General features: G+C 27.5%; 2 protein-coding genes across 2 annotated transcripts in view; one reads left to right on the plus strand and one right to left on the minus strand.

Moving 5' to 3' along the window:
* The window catches only part of LOC109608367 (uncharacterized), a 315358-nt gene extending 314168 nt beyond the window's left edge, over nt 1-1190 (minus strand). Inside the window, exon 1 of the mRNA XM_049962319.1 lies at nt 1161-1190. The gene's annotated coding sequence lies outside the window, so the exon portion shown is untranslated. The remainder of the gene's footprint in view (nt 1-1160) is intronic.
* The window catches only part of LOC109608374 (agrin-like), a 327266-nt gene that overhangs the window by 296720 nt on the left and 11013 nt on the right, over nt 1-19533 (plus strand). Inside the window, exons 13-23 of the mRNA XM_049962316.1 lie at nt 1537-1654; nt 2149-2388; nt 5232-5564; nt 6340-6492; nt 6547-6810; nt 7268-7414; nt 10457-10587; nt 10766-10874; nt 11150-11407; nt 13630-13806; nt 14566-15124. Coding sequence (XP_049818273.1) covers nt 1537-1654; nt 2149-2388; nt 5232-5564; nt 6340-6492; nt 6547-6810; nt 7268-7414; nt 10457-10587; nt 10766-10874; nt 11150-11407; nt 13630-13806; nt 14566-15124 — 2489 coding nt within the window. The remainder of the gene's footprint in view (nt 1-1536; nt 1655-2148; nt 2389-5231; nt 5565-6339; nt 6493-6546; nt 6811-7267; nt 7415-10456; nt 10588-10765; nt 10875-11149; nt 11408-13629; nt 13807-14565; nt 15125-19533) is intronic.

Consider the following 19533-nt stretch of genomic DNA (forward strand, 5'->3'; position numbering starts at 1 on the left):
GTTTATGTATTTTGGAGTATTTAATGAACTCGTTTCACATTAATTCTTCTAATATCTTGTATAACAAATAATTTTCCTAAATATTAATACAAAATGTGAAAAAAATATGTGAATAATACTTTAATAATTTATATATTTTGAGTATTCATTAAACCTATTTTTCCTTAATATTTCTAATGTCTTCTGACTTTCACTGAATTATTTCAATGGTAATCATTTAATATTTGATATTTCCTAAATATTAATATAAAAAGTGAAAAAAATTTATGAATAATTCTTTATTAATGCATATATATTGAGTTTCAAATGAACTCATTTTCCCTTAATAATTCTAATGTCTTCTAACATAAATTTAGTTGATTTTTATATATTTTTTATTATTTTTCTCTGGCAACGTTTTCTATGTTTATTCAAAAATATTATTACAGAATTATTTCAATTGTTCATTATTTAATACCTGAATTTAATTAAAAGATATGGTATCTTATGGAACTGTTTTTTTACCCAAATATTGATACTAAAAGTGAAAAAAAATATGAATATTAAATTAATAATTTATGTATTTTTGTGTATTTAATAAACTTTAAACTTTTATAGTAAATATTTTTTCCTAAATACTAAAACAAAAAGTGAAAAAATATGTGAATAATACTTTAATAATTTATATATTTTGAGTATGCAATGAACTCATTTTCCTTTAATAATTCTAATAACTTCTGACATACATTTAATTAATTTTTATAAATATAATTAAAATTTAGGGTATCTTATAGAACTGTTTTTTTTTGCCTAAATATTGATAAAATTAATAATTTAAGTATTTTTTAGGAATTCAATAAACTCCATCATTCATCATTTAATATGTGAATATTTGGCTTATCTTATATAAATGGAAAAAATATGGGAGTAATTAATTAATAATTTGTGTATTTTGACAGTTCAATAAACTCGTTTCCTTTGAATATCCTAAATCCAATTTTTTATATACTTTTGGACAAATATTTGATTAATTTTCATGAATTTAATCATATTTATTTTGACTGGCAATATTTCAAAAGTACATTCAAGTATATTTTAAATAAAATATGTGCTTTAACTTATAATTAGTACGTACCAATTAACAGACTTTATGGTAATTAAAAAAAATTTTGTTTACTTACAAAAATGCCGTTCCTTGCCTAAACACTGACATTCACCTGTAAAAAAATATGTGTGTAATTAATTAATAAATATTCAGTAAAATCACTTCCTTTTAAAGCTTGAAAGTGTTTTTTGAAGTGATAATTTTAATTATAATCAGAGCTAAATTACATCTTGTAAAAATTGGAACATTTTTGTCGTTAAATTAATATACAATAGTAATAACTTAATTTTCGGTAAATTTTTACCCTGTTAAATAGGTTTATAAATTTAAACAATCGATATCAAAAATTCATCTTTACATAAAAAAATTCGTATATGCAGTCTCAAAATAATCAATCACAATAGATAATTTAGTTGACGTAATAAAATATTATAAAATACATTTCTTCGTAGCTAAACAACGGGTCTGTATGTGGTACAGATGGTGTAACTTACGCAAATGAATGCGAACTTCATATGGCCTCTTGCAAAATGAAACAATATATCCTTGTAGCGTACAAAGGAAATTGCGGTAAGTCATTAACAATTACCTTATTCCATACAACCCTGCATTAATCGAAATCCCAAAGTAAATTTAATTAATCAGCTATTTTCCGAATGCACTTTTGCATCTCGCTGTATTAAATTACAGTGCATGTCGATTTACCACCATACACAGAATATCCTGGACTGAGAATGCCGAACATTATTAATTTAAATTTTGAACTGAAACCAATTATTCCGATATTATTGGGTATGCATATTTATTTGCTATCGAATTTTATCGATAAACATAAACAATCGAACTTTTCAAATCATCACAGCAGCATTGTATAAATACCCTTAATTCCCATTCGCGTGTTACGGAGCAGAAAAATTTCCAAATACATCCAAAACGTCGACGATAGGCAAATGTTAATATTTGTGTTTATCAGCTTCAAAATCAGCCAGTTCAAAATATGAAATAAAAACAACCCTTATTGGATAAATAGGAACGAATTGTAAAACATATGGAAACGATTTTAGATTTATGTCAAGGCGTGGAATGTAAATATGGGGCCCGATGCGAGGCGGGCGATTGTGTGTGTCCTACAAATTGCGAAGGATCGGGTGATGAACCAGTCTGTGCATCAAATATGGTCACATTTAAAAACGAGTGCGAATTACAGAAGGCCATGTGTTTACTTCCTGCTAACTCGAGGCCTTTGAACGTTGTTTTTTACGGCGATTGCCGGGAACGTTTTCCAGTGGCAGGATCTGTCAGCAGTAAGTTTCCTCTTTTTTATTTTAATCAGGGGCTTTTTGGGTGAGAATAAAAAGGACAATGCGTTCCGTCACGTTCCGCGAGTCTCCTTTTAAAATCGTTAACGCGGGAAATCATCGATTAAACGGTGTGTTTTCATGCTAATTATCCGATGACGATTTTAAAATGGCTTTTTATCATCATCAAACGGTTCGTTGATTGTCGGCGTCAGTACCGGACTGGTCGGACGGTTTGGCGAAGTGGCTCTTGCAGAGGCAAATTTGGGACGCTTAATCGAATTATTGAGCTCCTTCATGTGCAGCATGAAGACGTAACAACATCAGGGGTATTAGTCATTCAATATTTCCGTAAGCCAACAGTTCTATAATTGTTTAGGACCTATTTTCAGCCATGAAAAATCGAAAAATTGAGCTATCGACAATTTTTTTTCTCAAAATATTTTACTCTTCGGCGCAATGAAGAGTATTTTTTTAGTGAATAGTTAATTTTAAGTTTAAAAAAATGCCGATTTTTGCGGTTTTTGATTGAAATTTTTATGAATTTTTTTATACTAATGCCTATTTTTTTTCAAAAATTTCATCAAAAATAACATAAATTTAAATTTTTTATTAATTTTTGAAAATTAAACAATTTTTATTAAATTAGGTTAAATAAGGTTTAACGTCTTATATAATAAAAAATCAAAAACTCAATATTTTTTCATATATACTTTTTTAATGTTCTATTTTTAGCCATGATAAAGAACTTGTCTTGGTCAGTTGAAAAAAATTAAAATTTCTTAGAGAAAAATTAAGATTTTTCCTTGAAATTTTTATGAAAAAAATATTTTATACTGTATGTCTATTTTTTCAGAAAGTTCATAAAAAATATATTTTCAAAAAAAAAAATATAAACCCAAACTAACCTAACCTAGCCTATTTTTTTTTCAGAAAATTCATAAAAAATAGAATATTTCAAAAAAAATTGTCAATAACGTAATTTTTCAATTTTTTATTAATTTTTGAAAATTTTGTAATTTTCATTAAATATAAAAAATATATATTTATATTTTTTTCATGATTTCTCATGTTTTTTTAAGTATTCTATTACACTATTATAAATTTTCAATAATTTACGATACTCTGTTTTAAAATATTCTATGACTTATTAATTTTCAATAATTTACGAAAATTTTATAACAAAAAATCAAATTTTTAATATTTCTATTTTACCATCAACAGCTAAAGTTTATTATCAACTGAATTTATTTTTATTTTATTAATTGTGGAATATTGTTCATCAAAAAATGGAATTTACTATTTAAGTTTTGTTATTAAAAGTAAAAATTGTTAATTAAAATAATTAAAAAATAAATTAATTTAATTTACTGTTAATTAAGAAATTTCAAAATCTTGTTTATTCAAAGTTAAGTTTTTTTTATTATATAAATATTTGAAAATATTATTATTGTTAAAATATTTACAAATTTGAAAAAAAAAGCAAAAAGATTGAAAAATCAGTATTTTTTAATTTCAAAATTATTTTTTCTCTAAAATTTCATTTCATATTTTTTTTTTTTTTTTTGAAAAAAATAGGTTAGATTAGGTTTATATTTCATTATTTTTTGGAAATATTCTATTTTTGATGAACTTTCTGAAAAAACAATAGGTTAGATTAGGTTAGAATAGATTTATATTTATTTATTTATATATTTGTAAATGTACTTTTAGTACAGTATAGTTATATAATATACAAAAAATTTCATAAAAATTTCAAGGACAAACCTCAAAAAATCAGTATTTTTTAAAATTCAAAATTGTTTTTTCTATAAGATTTCATTTTATAAAAAATTACGTTATTGATAATTTTTTTTTTTAAATAATTTATTTTTATTAACTTTCTGAAAAAAATAGGTTAGGTTAAGTTTATATTTTCTTTTATTTTTGAAAACATTCTGTTTTTAATTATCTTTCTGAAAAAAATAGGTTAGGTTAAATTTATATTTCTTTTTTTTTTTTTGAAAATATTCTATTTTTATGTACTTTCTAAAAAAAAATAAGTATTTTTAAATTCAAAATTATTTTTTCTCTAAGATTTCATTTCATAAAAAATTGTTTTCTTTTTTTTAAAAGTAATCCATTTTTGATGAAGTTTCTGAAAAAAATAAGTAAGGTTAGGTGTGGTTAGGTTTAATATTTCTTTTCTTTAATATTCTGTTTTTGATGAACTTTCTGAAAAAAATTTTTCATGAAAAAGGACAAATCTTATTTTTAATTGACTAAGGCAAGCTCTTCACGTCGCTTAAAAATAGAACATTAAAAACATTAAATATATGAAATAATATTGATTTTTTTATTTTTTATGATATATGTAATTTTTAAAAATTCATAAAAATTTAAAAAATTAGTTCATCGACATTTTTTTAATGTGTTGTTTTTTATGAAATATTTGAAAAAATAGGCATATAGTATAAATCTGATAATAAAAATTTTAAACACAACAGCAAAAATCAGCATTTTTTCAAAGTTAACTCAAAATTAATTTTTCTGTAAGAAATTTTTTTTAATTGACCAAAACATATTTTTTAATGCACTGACGAGTAGAATATTTTGAAAAAAAATGTAAGAAAATGTTTTTCCCATATTTTATAGCCAAAAACAGGTGGAGCCGCGATTCTAAACAATTTTACCAACAGTTCCATCCCACAATTGTGTCCGGAAAAAAGCCACGTCGTCTCACTTCATCCTTCCATCAACGGTTCAAATTGAATAACGGCCATCCGTACTGGTGCGGACAATGAACAAAACCCAATCACCAATAACAAACTAATAAAATTAACAAAAACTCATCCCTTAACCACTTTAAGCATCATCGCCAACATTTACCGTGCAAACCATTGCCCCGAGCGGAACCGATTTCGATACCCTGGGCCCGGAGAACACAGTTCCGGACAACGTGAACTCGGAACGGGAGGCATGTAGGGACATTCGTTGCGATTTCGAGGCCACTTGCGAGTTGGGCCCTGATAATTTTCCTCGGTGCACTTGTCAATTTGATTGCGCTGCCGCATCGGTTACTTCGAACTCGAAGCCCGTTTGTGCATCAGACTTGAGGATATATCCGTCTGTGTGTGCCATGAAGATGGAGGCATGTCAAAGGCAAGAGGAATTGCGATTGAGACCGCTAGAACTTTGCCAAGGTTTGAACATTAACACCGTACTAATTTTATTAATACATTAATTATGTCTGATGTGTGCGCACAGTGTCTTGATACCGGGCACACTTAGGATAATGGGACGGTAATGTGGGAGGCCAATCTTTTTTTGGGGTTTCATTAACTTAAGTACGTGCGGCTATTAAATTATTAACGTCTACGTTGGGGGACCCTAAATCAACACCCCTCCCACTTTGTTATCATTATGGTCTGCATTTTAATTCAATTTTTTGGACCCCCCAAAATTAAAAGATGGGACCTAACCAACCAAATCATGTTACGCACTAATCCTGGCCTTTCAATTGCCTTTGAAGCGTCTGATATCGAAAGTAATCGAATTAAATGAACCGTTGTCTCGCCATTCGGTGTATCACCGCACTGTGCGCCGGTTTAATTATTAAAGTAACATTTTCACTTAACTCTGACCCTTTTGCACATGGTTTTGTGTTAGCTAATTCACTTAAATCCTGGAAACCCGTAACCGCCACATCAAAGACTATCGATATTCTATATTGTTCATTAATCCTAAGTTTATATATCATATTTTAGTACCTAGTAAAAATTACTACACCATCAGCTTCGATTTATGTTTTAATTAAAGCAAGAGATTTAGTCCTCCATTACGTTTTAGTCTATAATACGTCACTTTAATGTTAAACCACCTTTGATTAACACTGATCTGCCACGTCTCGTTCCTCTTGTAAACTAAATCCTTCATTAACCAAAGTTCACACCGTCTACAAAACCTTAATTCCACCAGGCATGGAGGTGAAACCTTGCAAAGGTGAAAAACCCCTAACAGACCCGACAACAGGCAAAGAACTGGACTGTGGCAACGGACCTTTCAGACAGGACTGCCCGTCCGGCAGCTACTGCCACCAGACCAACAAGTTCTCGCGTTGCTGCAAGAAAGGTACCCAACCACCAAACCCCCCAGAAACACATCTTCACCAACCAAACATTGTAGATCACAACTTCATCGAGCAAAAGAGCTGCGAGGACAGCTGGTACGGCTGTTGCCCCGACGGCAAGAACGTGGCGCAGGGTCCCAACCACGCCGGTTGCCCCTCGTTGTGCGGCTGCAACAAGCTGGGGTCGTACTCGGAGGTTTGCGATCCGGAAACGCAACAGTGCAGGTGCAGGCCGGGCGTCGGCGGCGCCAAGTGCGATAGGTGCGAACCCGGATTCTGGGGACTGCCCAAAATCTCGTCCGGCTACAGGGGATGCATACGTAAGGAGAAGCTGCTACTCGAGGAGGTTAACTCTCAGTCAAGTCCCCGGGGAATTTGCGAGGACGAAGCAAATTTGTCCTTATGAATTTTCCGTTTTATCTTTTTTTTTTTTCATATTGTGATTTCGGTTAAGAGTTCATAAAGTATAACGTATCCCAGTTTAAAATTGGCAAAGCGTAGGACGTAGATATCGACATATATCCTAATTTGCATGAGAGTTAACTTCGTTACTACAGGAATAATTCAGGAAACGTTGAAAAGAAGGATAATATACACACACACATACATGAAAAAATTTAGGCACTTTTATTTGCACGGTTAAATTATTGTATTTTTCCGCATAAAATTCCCCATTGTGGAAGGTAAATTAGAATAACATTGACGTTTTTTTTGTACTTCTGCAACGGTTTTCTGAACGATATAAAGAAGGCAGGTATTTAAATTGGATACTTTTAGCTTGTGGCTGTTCGTCTTTCGGTTCAGTAAGGGATGATTGCGAACAAATGACTGGAAGATGTGTTTGCAAGCCGGGAGTGCAAGGACAAAAATGCACGGTTTGCACAAGCCACAATAAAGTATTGGGTCCCAACGGATGTGTCTCAGGTATTAACGGAATTTATATGTTAGAGAAAAAAACCAGAGTTTAACAGGATCCAACAAACCCCCGGTAACACTATTAAGGAAGGTAATTCGATAAGTTTTCAACGTAATTATCAACGTGGATGTGCTCCATGGCGTTGTTTTGTCTAATTTATAAAATCGTGATTGAGCAAAGAACAAACACGTTTTAAAAGGACGGCAGGACTAATACATCAATGAGGGGGATTCCGTGTAATTCACCCCGAAAAATAAACTCCCAGAAGGTTCAGTAATACTCGGAATGGAACATTTCAAGACGATAATACAGTGCCCTAAAAGACAATCATTTAATTGGACTATTTTTTATGGACAAATGCTTAAACAAATGATCACTCGAATGTTTGTATGTACTTTTCTTTCCCAAACAATTTTACAGCGTATCTTATTTTCTTTACTTTGTTTTATTTATTTTTGATCAGTCGAATTAAAATGTTTTCTATATCTTTAATTAACATTGGAATTTACATAAAATTCAATAAATATCGAAATGATTTCTTTAATTAATTTTATGACTATTTTTTTATAATTTTATTCTTTTTTTAAAGTATTTTATATACAAAATTAGTTAATTGTTTCTGAATAATACAGTTATTTAGTTTCAGTTACGTTTGATTTTATGCCAACAATTTTAATTGAATCTATCAATTTATTGGGAAAAATGTCATTATGTTGACAAAGAGGATAAATATTTGTAATTTTATAAATACATTTATTTGTATCATTTAATTGGGTTGTTTTTTATGGACAAATACTCAAACAAATAATCACTCAAATGTTCATGTGCTTTTCTATATATATATATATATATATATATATATATATTAAATTCTCCCTCCCAATATATTTTAGTTAATATGAAAAGTCAGATAAAAATAAATGCTTCCTAAATTTTGTTGTTTAAAGTAAAATGATTAAATATTAAAAAAATCACCGTTTTTAAAATATTTAAATTAACTCCATATTTAAATGGTTTGAATATTTTTTAATAATTTTATTTTTTTATAAATAAAAGGATAAAAATGTAGTTAATTGTTACTAAAATGATAATAAAATAACACAATAATTTCAATTGAATCTATCAATTTATTGGAAAACATGTCACTAACTTGACAATGGGAATAAATATTTGGAATTTTATAACTATATTTATTTGTATCATTTAATTGGATTGTTTTTATGGAAAAATATTTAAATAAATAATCACTCAAAAGTTTAAATATGCTTTTATACATATTCAGTTTTACCCTCACAATATTTTATTTTATTTATTCTGTTTTACTTAATACTTTATAAGTCAGATAAAAATAAGTTTTTCGTTTTCTCTAAATTTCATTGAAATTTAAATTAACTAAATATTGAAAATTTTAAATTATTTTAATTAATCTCGTATTTAAATTGTTTGAATATTTTTAATAATTTTATTATTTTATAAATAAGGACAAAATGTAGTTAAGTGTTACTAAAATAATAATAAAATAATACGTTTATTCAATAACAGATATATTTGATTGTATAGCAATAATTTTAATTAAATCTATCAATTTATTGGAAAAAATGACACTAACTTGACAATGGGGATAAATATTTCGAATTTTATGAGTATATTTATTTGTATCATTTAATTGGATTGTTTTTATGGACAAATACTTAAACAAATAATCACACAAATGTTTATATAGGCTTTTCTACATAACCAGTTTCCCCCCCACAATAAAATATTATATAATATATTTATTTCGATTTATTAAGTCAAATAAAAATAAGTTTTTCATTTTTTCTAGATTTCATTGGAATTTAAATAAAATTGATTAAATATTCAAAAATTCACCCCTTTTATTTTTTTCAATTAATCTCATATTTAAATTATTTGAAAATTTTATAATAATTTTATTCTTTTATAAATTACAAATTTATGAGGATAAATTTTTGAAATTTTAAAAATATTTATTTTTCATTTAATTGCTTTTTTGCTTATCCATTTTTCAAAGCATTTTATTTTGTTTTATTTAATTAATTTTATGCATCAAATAAAAAATTTTTTCGTTGCCTCTAAATTTCATTGGAATTTAAATAAAATTCATTCAGTATTAAAAAATTCACCATTTTTAATTTTTAAAAATTAATCTCATACTTATTTATTTTTATAAATTTATTCTTCTATAAATAAGCACAAAAAATTAATTAATTGTTAATCATTCACAGAATTATTTAATTGCAATTACATTTGTGTGTATACAAACAATTTTAATTGAATCTATCAATTTATTACGAAAATTGCCATTAACTAGACAATTGGGGTAAATATTTGGAATAATTATTTGTATCATTTAATTAGGTCACTATCCACCTATCCACATAACATAATAATTCATTTCTTTCATTTTGTTTTGTCACATAAAAATAAGTTTTTCATTAATTTATTTATTTGATGAATTCACAGAAAAAGTTAATTAATTGTTAAATTATAAAATTATTCAATTCCAGCTACATTTGATTGTCTAGCAGCAATTTTAATTGAATCCATAAATTAATTACGAAAAACGGGTATTAACTTGACAATGGGGGCGAACGTTTGGAATTGTAGCAGTACATTTATTTGTTAAAATAATAAAAAGCATGTTAAGTTGGTTAACTGTTTTATTGTGGTCAGTCATTTCCGGCGCACATATTTCAATTCCGGGTAGTTTTTAATGGCATTTTAACAATTTGAAACATTCCCGGTGTACCGGTGGGAGAAAAAAATACTTAAATTTATTAATTTATTCGTCCGGAGGAGCGGCGCACACTCACGGAAATATATTTAGTGGTATTTTTCCTCGTCGTTCTTTTGCGTTGTCGTTGTTGCTGTTGTTGCGGAGGGATGATTAAAGAGAACAAACTTTGGTCGTGAGTTTTACGCAGCAAGTAGGCCACAGGTGTACAGTCGAGTTCCGGACCTGTTAAGCTCTGAATTTCACACCCCCTTCCGTCAGACAGACGGATTTCACATGATCTGATATTCCGCAGCGGATCTAACCACTACGCCCCCTACGACGTGTAAAGAATTGACTTGTTATTTCGGAGCTGCATGCGTCGAAAGGAACGGCTTCGCCATTTGCGAGTGCCACACAAAATGCCCCGAAGACACCGATTCACAAGTAACACACGACTGTCGATGTCGATTGTCCCGATGAAGTTGGGGGAAACGGGGGAAATTCGATTCGTCTCATTTATGCATGCCAGTCGCGGGGGGATTGAATTTGCGTTGTTTCCTTTAATTTTTTTCGGGGCGGTCGTCGGAAGTTTGAGGCTGAAGCTAAACGGTTTGCTTTGCAGGTGGTTTGCGGAAGTGACGGGCAGTCGTATTCGTCGTCTTGTGAGCTGCGACAGGTCGCATGCAAGTTGCAAAAAGACATTGTCGTACAAGCGTTCGGCACTTGTAAAGGTAGTCTCAAGCACAAACTGGAGAACGATATCGAAATGTCATATTTAACCAAACACAAACGGTCGTGCGACTAATCCCCTTCAATTAATGTTACAAATCAGCTTCGCATACGATTAGTAAAGCTTCAATCAAACCTGGCACGTTTCAGTCACGTTAAAACGTGCCAGCTTTGATGTGGCCAAGTTTGGACATTGTTTAGTTGATGACATTTCCTTAGACAATTAGTTTCAGCGCTAGCATAAAATGTGTGTCAATAAAAAGAGTATGTTTTATAGAAGACATGTTTCCGAGTACCGATTGGCCAATACGGCGTTACACCCCCCTGCAATTCACTCAGCCAGATGAATCGAACTCTCCTCTCTCGAAATCAACAAGGCACTTGCTTGTACCAGATCCTAGATATTACTACGAGAGAAGTGGCTCGATCATACGACCTATACATGGTGTCTCATATCCTGCTGAATCGGATAACAAAGCCATTTCTGATATAAATGTTTCCGATGCTGGCCCAAATGTCATATACAACACCCGTGGTGAGACTGATACTTAAATATTATAAACTAACCCCGTAAATACCTTGTCCAATCGCACTGTTGATTGGATGGGGTAACACTGAAAAAAATCCGAAAGCTGAATTGTTCTGATTTTTTTCAAAAATTTATTTTTATGTTGACTGAATAATGTTGTAGCTTGTATTACTCACTAATAAAAATTGAATTATTGAAATTCTTTCGTTTATTTTATAACATATTGGAAAATAATCCAATATGTGCATTTAAACAATATCCAGTAATTTACATTTTCAACATTAACGTTTCATTTTTACCAAATAATATTTTTTTTTGTTTAATATTTAATCACAATTAAATTATACGACAATGTATGTATACAAGTATAACTAAATTTTATACAGGGTGTCCCTAAAGGGACAATATTCCATCACATTCAGTCCTGCTTAATAATTTAAAAACCCATAATTAATGTCCATCCATTAACTACAACTTGGGTTTTTAGCAATTATAATATTTCACATTTCTAGTTTAATGGACCAAAACGATTTTAAGTATAAAATTTATATTTACTATTTAAAAGGTTCTCTGGTTTTATTAATTAAAATATATGCTAATTACATTCAACGCTTTAGTTTTAATTAGTTAATTTAAAGTTCGTAATATGCTTTTGTTAATATTTATGGTAGAATACTAATATTTATAAATTAGTTTAGTTTACCTTGTCACACTTTTATTTCAAATTTTAATTAAATAATTTTTCTGATTTTTCAATTGTTAAATTTTATATTATTTCAAATTTCATATATTTATTTATATTCTAACTTAGTATTTTATTTTTTTGCTAATTATAGTTTCACAACAAAAATATTTATTATAATAATTGAATTTTTATTTTTACTGAATTTTGAATAATATTATTTCCAAACTTTTATTTAATATTTTATAATATGAAAATTTATATTTCATTTGACATTTCAATTTTTTGATAATTAAAATTAAAATGCAAAACATTACTTCAATTTAATTAATTATTTAATTTAATTTTAATCTAAATATTTTTAATTATCATTTCTACTGAATTTTAAATTTCAATTTTTAAGAATTAAATAATATATTTAATAATATTTTTCAAATTTCAAATAATATTTAAATATTTTATAGTTGAATATTTTTATCCCAATTTTATTATTATTTAATATTATTTTTTGTTTTTTTATTTTGTATTATTAGTTTTTATTAATAATAATTATAATTACCAAAAATTACTTTATTTTAAACTTTTTTCTGATTTGTTATAATTTATGGAATTACAAATTTCAATTTTAAATTTAGAATAACATTAATTTGATTTCATAATTTAAATTTCATGAAATAAAAATTTATATTTCATTTTACATTTTAATTTTTTACTAATTATTACACATAAAACATTATTTTATTTAAATTATTTAATTTTAACTTTTACTGAATTTTAAATTTCTTTTTTAAAATTTAAATTAACAATAACACTTTATTTAACATTTTAATGTTTTAGTAATAATAATTATATTTACAAAAAATATAACGTACTTATTGTTAATTAAATGTTTTTATAATAATTTTACTATTTGTTTAATTTTAAATTTCAATTTTTGGTTTTTATTCTGTACGATTATTTGACCATTTTTTTTAATTATTACTTTAATTTGATCTGATTTTTTTACTGAATCATAAATTTCAATAACAGAATTTAAAATAACATTATTTTTTATTTGATATTTTATAAAATAAAAATTTAATTTAATTTTTTCCAGATATTTTTAATTTTTAATGAATAATAAATTACAAATAAAATAAATTTGAATTATAGTTTTTGGATTAAGTTTTGAGTATTTTTACTAATTATGATAACAATAGTAATATAAATAACCAATTAATAAAATGATGTGAATTTATAATCACAAACTTTAAAAAATTAAGAACACATCTTCAATTCTAATATTTTCAATTCTTATATTTTTAAATTTTTAATAGATTTATAAAACCGACGAGAACTAAAATTTAGTATATTTTATATCATGTATTGATCTAAAAATATCTGGAACAAGGATAATTGTTTCAACCTTTTTAACCTTTCACTGAATATATAAAACAGACTTTTAGGGACACCTTGTTAAATTAAATACATACAATGTCCTAATTTGTAAAAAAAATGAACTGACCAAATTTCCAACGAAACTTACTCTGTTTGTATGTACAATTAGGTAATTTCGCTTCGGCGTATCGTCCAACCCCAGCGACAGTTAGAGTAGTAACAGCCCTTTTAGGAGATTTATGTTCTGATAATACAGACTGTGTTATATTGAACAGTCACTGTGTTAAAGGGGCATGTACATGTCTTCCTGATCATTCAGAATCATCCGATAGACAAGAATGCATAGGTAGGTTTACAAACAGATATTTCATATCTCGATCACATAAATAATCTCAGTGTGACAACTCTAAGTCAACTCGGGGTGGCAGTCTTATTTATTTATGTGGTTGGTATTGAAACATTTTTATTTCATGGGGTGGTTCAATACATAATGGAGCATGAAATGTTGCTTTTATTTTTGTCGTGTGCTACACGGACAAGTTTAAATCAGTTAGCACAGGAATAAAATATGTCTCTTTGTGTATTTTTGGTTGACATGTTTTTTATTATTTTACTAATAATTTTATACATATTTTTATGGTTTTGGGATAAAAATTCTTAATTAAAACAACAAAACTAACATGATGAAAATGTATCAATATCAACGTCTTCTAATCATATATTGGGTATCAGAAGAAGTAATTTAAGTTTTTAACATTTAATTGTATGCTATATTCTGGATTTTTGGAGCCCTGTTTTGACTTTCTCTTCAGAGTTTTATTGAGAAAAATAATTAATGGACACATAGTGAAATATTTGGACCATATGGTCCCCATTTAATATTTTGAAGCTTCTTTCGAGACTCTAAAAGCTTTCTCAGGTTAAGACGTCCTTTAAATACTGCTCCACCAGACTTACCAGCTTCAAAATATAATATAAAAAAAAACAAATTACTTTTTCAGGTACCTAATAAATTGGCATAATTTAAAATTGCTTAAAAATTTGATGTGAAATTAATTAAATATTGTTGTTGATTGAAAACTAAAAGGTGATAAATAAATTTTAGCAAACCCCTTAACTGTGGACGAGTATCGAGCATGTGTATCATCCCCATGTCACCACTTTAGTACATGCATTGACCTGCCCGGTGCAACTTTTACATGTGTTTGTAATGTAAATTACACCGGAACATTGTGCGAGTCGGAAATTATCAGAAAACAATACGAAGTCCCCGCATTTCATGGCAGGTCTTACGCGAGACTAAAACCCCTGAAAGCCTATCACAAACTGAGTATAGAAGTTGAATTTAAATCGCACACTTACGACGGAATAATATTGTATAATCAACAAAAATTTGATGGTCTCGGAGACTTTATATCTCTGGCTTTAATAAATGGGTTTGTTGAATTTAAATATAACTTGGGGAATGGACCGGTTGTCATAAGATCTTTAGATAAAATACAACTTGGTAATTTTCACCGAGTTATTTTAAAGCGATATCATAAAGACGGAGTTCTGAAACTAGACGACGGGGAAGAAGTAGCAGGACAAGCCATTGGCTCCTTAAAAGCCCTCGACTTATTAGAGGACACATACATTGGATACATTCCGACCAATCATACTCGGTACGTTTCTCTTTTCGTTTAATTAAAACTTCCCATTTAAAAAACAAAGTAAAAACACTCGATGCTCGAACTAATTCTTGAGAATTGAGCTCACAAAATGCACCAGTTTACAAATTTTTTAAAACGTTTTAAGGGCTTTTTTAAGTTAGCCTCCATTTTTAAAATATCCACAAACTTCAATATTCATTTCTTGTACTGAAAAAAGAGTTTCTCATATAACTGTCCTGCAATTATCATCTAGGGTGCCCTCTTTCCAATCATCCTGGTGTCTTATTTCCATATTAATTAAATTTTGGTCACCATGTTCATCTCGGTTTCTAAATTAGGAGGAAAATGATCTCTGGGATTCTCTTGTTTTTAAAAAATAACTAAATAGCAAATAGCCTTAAATCACAACCAAGATGGCGCATCAATTGCCTTTAATTCCTGCACAAATTCGTCACTGTATTCATCTTTTTCATCATTTTTAGCTTCTAAAGTAGGAGCAAAATTATCTAAATACGACTCTCTTTTTTATAAAGAAAAACCATGAAAAACAGCCTTAAATGACAATCAAGATGGGGCATCAATTTCCTTTAATCCTGCACAAATTGGGAACTATATTCAACTTGTTCATCATTTTCAGCTTCTAAATTAGGAATAATATAATCTAAATATGACTATCTTGTTTATAAAAAAACATGAACAACAGCCTTAAATGACAATCAAGATGGCGATTCAATTTCCTTTAATTCCTGCACAAATTCGTGACGGCGTTCATGTTGTTCATCATTTTCAGCTTCTGAATTAGGTAAAAAATAATTTAAATAAGACTCTCTTGTTTTTATGAAAAACCATGAATAACAGCCTTAAATGACAATCAAGATGGGGCATCAATTTCCTTTAATCCTGCACAAATTGGGAACTATATTCAACTTGTTCATCATTTTCAGCTTCTAAATTAGGAATAATATAATCTAAATATGACTATCTTGTTTATAAAAAAACATGAACAACAGCCTTAAATGACAATCAAGATGGCGATTCAATTTCCTTTAATTCCTGCACAAATTCGTGACGGTGTTCATGTTGTTCATCATTTTCAGCTTCTGAATTAGGTAAAAAATAATTTAAATAAGACTCTCTTGTTTTTATGAAAAACCATGAATAACAGCCTTAAATGACAATCAAGATGGGGCATCAATTTCCTTTAATCCTTCACAAATAGGGAACTATATTCAACTTGTTCATCATTTTCAGCTTCTGAATTAGGAAGAATATAATCTAAATATGACTCTCTTATTTATAAAAAAAACATGAATAACAGCCTTAAATGACAATCAAGATGGCGATTCAATTTCCTTTAATTCCTGCTCAAATTCGTGATGGCGTTCATCTTGTTCATCATTTTCAGCTCCTAAATTAGGAAGAAAAGTATCCAAATAAGACTCTCTTGTTTATAAAAACTCCTTCTTCTTTAACTCCTTCATAAATTCGTCAATTTTATGCATCAACTTTCGTCTTTGAAGAAACTTTCTTTAATATTTTAACAGGGCAGTTTTTATAAAACGATAATAAAATAATAAAATGTAGAGCTACATGTAAAAAATTCTTCTTTTTTTAGGTTAAGATTTATAAGGAGGTGATTTAACATAACCCTACTTCCCACGATAAAAGTTAAATTAGAAACTTTCATTCATAAATTCTGATCTTGTTCATTAAAATGTATTTTCAATATATAAAATTGGACTAAAATAGTATTAAACAAAATGCAATTTTGACCAAATTTCAAAAACGGAGGCTAATTTATGTAAACTAGTAATATTTGTGAAGCTATTTCAGTGTTAATTATTTAGCAGTTTACGTCTTTGATATACTAAAATGGGAAAGTTGTTTACTATCGCAACGAATACATCATTTTAATAATATGTTTGTTGAAAGCTGTGCAAATTATATAAATTGCAGCGAATTTAACACTCGAAAGCACTTTTAAGGTAAGTAAATTACTGTATATTCCCTTAGTGTTTCCATTTTGCTCAAAATAATAGTAACGTTCATCATCAAAGATAAAAATATCGTATGATAAAACGTCCATTATTATTATTATATCATACGTGGCGGCAATATTTTATCAATATAACAATTTTACACGATACATAATCGATTTTGGGAGGATTTACTATCCAATGCACTCTACAATAATTTAACCTTTCACATTCGTCTTTTTCTTTTTCCCAGTATCCATTTGAGGCGGGCATTTTAAATTAGGTAACAGATGTAATAATAATTTCCAACTATAAAGTCGTAAATAGAATTTTATAGTTCATAGCTGAGCATACAGTCGTCATACGTGCATACATAGCCCGTTCCAAACCATTTTACATAATGTATCGTCGACGCCAAAAGAAAAACAACATAATTTTTACAACCGCATTTCCGGATGTAGTGCCGTTCACACCGGGCGTCGGAAAACATATCAAAAATCAATCTTTTCATTAAACGCAACGGAAAATTGGGTGGGTAAACAGAAATTTTGTGACAAAGAGAGGGCCGGGCGAAAATTGAAAATGAATAAGGCCTAAAGGCGCAATTCATTTTTAATGTAGCACAGCATACATAAATTAATTCCCCTTTTCGTATTTACTCCCTTATTAAAAAATCGGCGAGCGGAAAGCTGTGACATTCATCAAAAATATTTGCCAATTTTATGTGAAATTTAATTTTAATATAAATTTATTTTAAATAAACGACGCACGTCGGAATTTAACAGCACATTAAATTTTTTTACGTACGGATTTTTGTTAATTTTTAAATAACGTTCGTTTTTAAAATGTTTTGTATGGAGGATGAGGCAGTAATTTATTCGAATAAATATTCATCGTGTGAATTTATTAAAAACACGTATTAAAATTGTGATTTAAAATATTATTTTACAAGATAATAATTTAACTGAGCTTAAAAAGTTGTTCAAAATAAACTTTTTTCTAATTATTTACGAATATAACATATTGTTAATTTAACATTTACTTTCATATTACCGTTAAAACAATATTTAATATGATAATTAACAATTTATTTAAATAAACATTCGCCGGTTGAAATTATTATACATTAAACCACCAGTACAAATTTTGATTTAAAATTTATAACTTAACATATTTATTATTTTATACGTGAAACATGCACATGCATTTGAAAATTAATTTAATAATATAATGTACACTTTAAAATTAATTTGTCTGTTTTTAGAATTCACCCATTTTATTTTAAATGTTTGTAATCAATATGTTCAAGCATATAAAAGCAGAAATTATTTTATTCCCTCAATAAAGATTTTCCACTAAAATATTATGTTAATTGTGCTTTTGAACTTCTTTGAATTAAAATTAACTTACGTTTTAGTTTATTTTAAAGCTTTATTTTTTAATTAAATTTTATTAGATATTACTTCTGCCTACATAATTAGTTTTCTCGTAAATTAAATTTTAAAGTAATTTACGTATAAACATATTTATATTTCTTTTGAAACCTTAAATACAAATCTTATAATCCAACAACAGTATTAATTAACGGAAAAACATTTTCTGAATTATATGAAAACGGTTTATTAATAAATTTATAGTACGTATATATTAAATATAAATTTAATTGTAATTGGTTTCAATTAACTCAAATTATCATTAATATTTCATTAATTTACACATCTATTTAAAATATTTATTAGTATTTTGTGTTAATTATTAAAATTATTCATTTTAATTACATAAATACCAAAGAACTATAATTTTCCAAAATGATTTTTACATATATAAATATGTATATAATTAAATAATTTAGTTAATTTTAAAATATTTCCTTTTATAAATTGGAAACCCTAAAATGTAATATTATGTAAATTATGTATATTTTTAAATGTACAATTAATTAAACATTTAAATTAATTTTAAAACGATACTTTCATTTATAAATTGGAAACCTTCACGTTATAGAAATTAATAAACATAATATAATATTTTATTTTGTAGAAATAAATAATTATTTATTCCGATTAGTCATTGTGAAAAATATTAAAATTGAATTAAATTATTCAATTATAAAACTAAACTTTTAAAATCTAAACAGAAAAATAATAATAAGTTTTATAATATTAAACGTTTCATGTAATATAAAAAACGAATTAAAATAATAAATAATAATGTAATATTTATTTATTTTTTAAATGAACCCAATTTTAATTAATTTTAAAGTCATATTTTCTTGGAAACTTTAAAATTATAAAAATTAATGAATATTTTATGGCGTAGAAACAATTAATTATTCCAGTTCACTGTGAAAAATATTATTTTTTTATTCTATGTCATAAATTAAATGCAACAATCATAAAACTAAATTCTTTTAATATCTAAGCGAGAAAAATAATGTTATTGCTA

Source organism: Aethina tumida, chromosome 1, assembly GCF_024364675.1.
Source record: "Aethina tumida isolate Nest 87 chromosome 1, icAetTumi1.1, whole genome shotgun sequence".
Lineage (NCBI taxonomy): Eukaryota > Metazoa > Arthropoda > Insecta > Coleoptera > Nitidulidae > Aethina > Aethina tumida.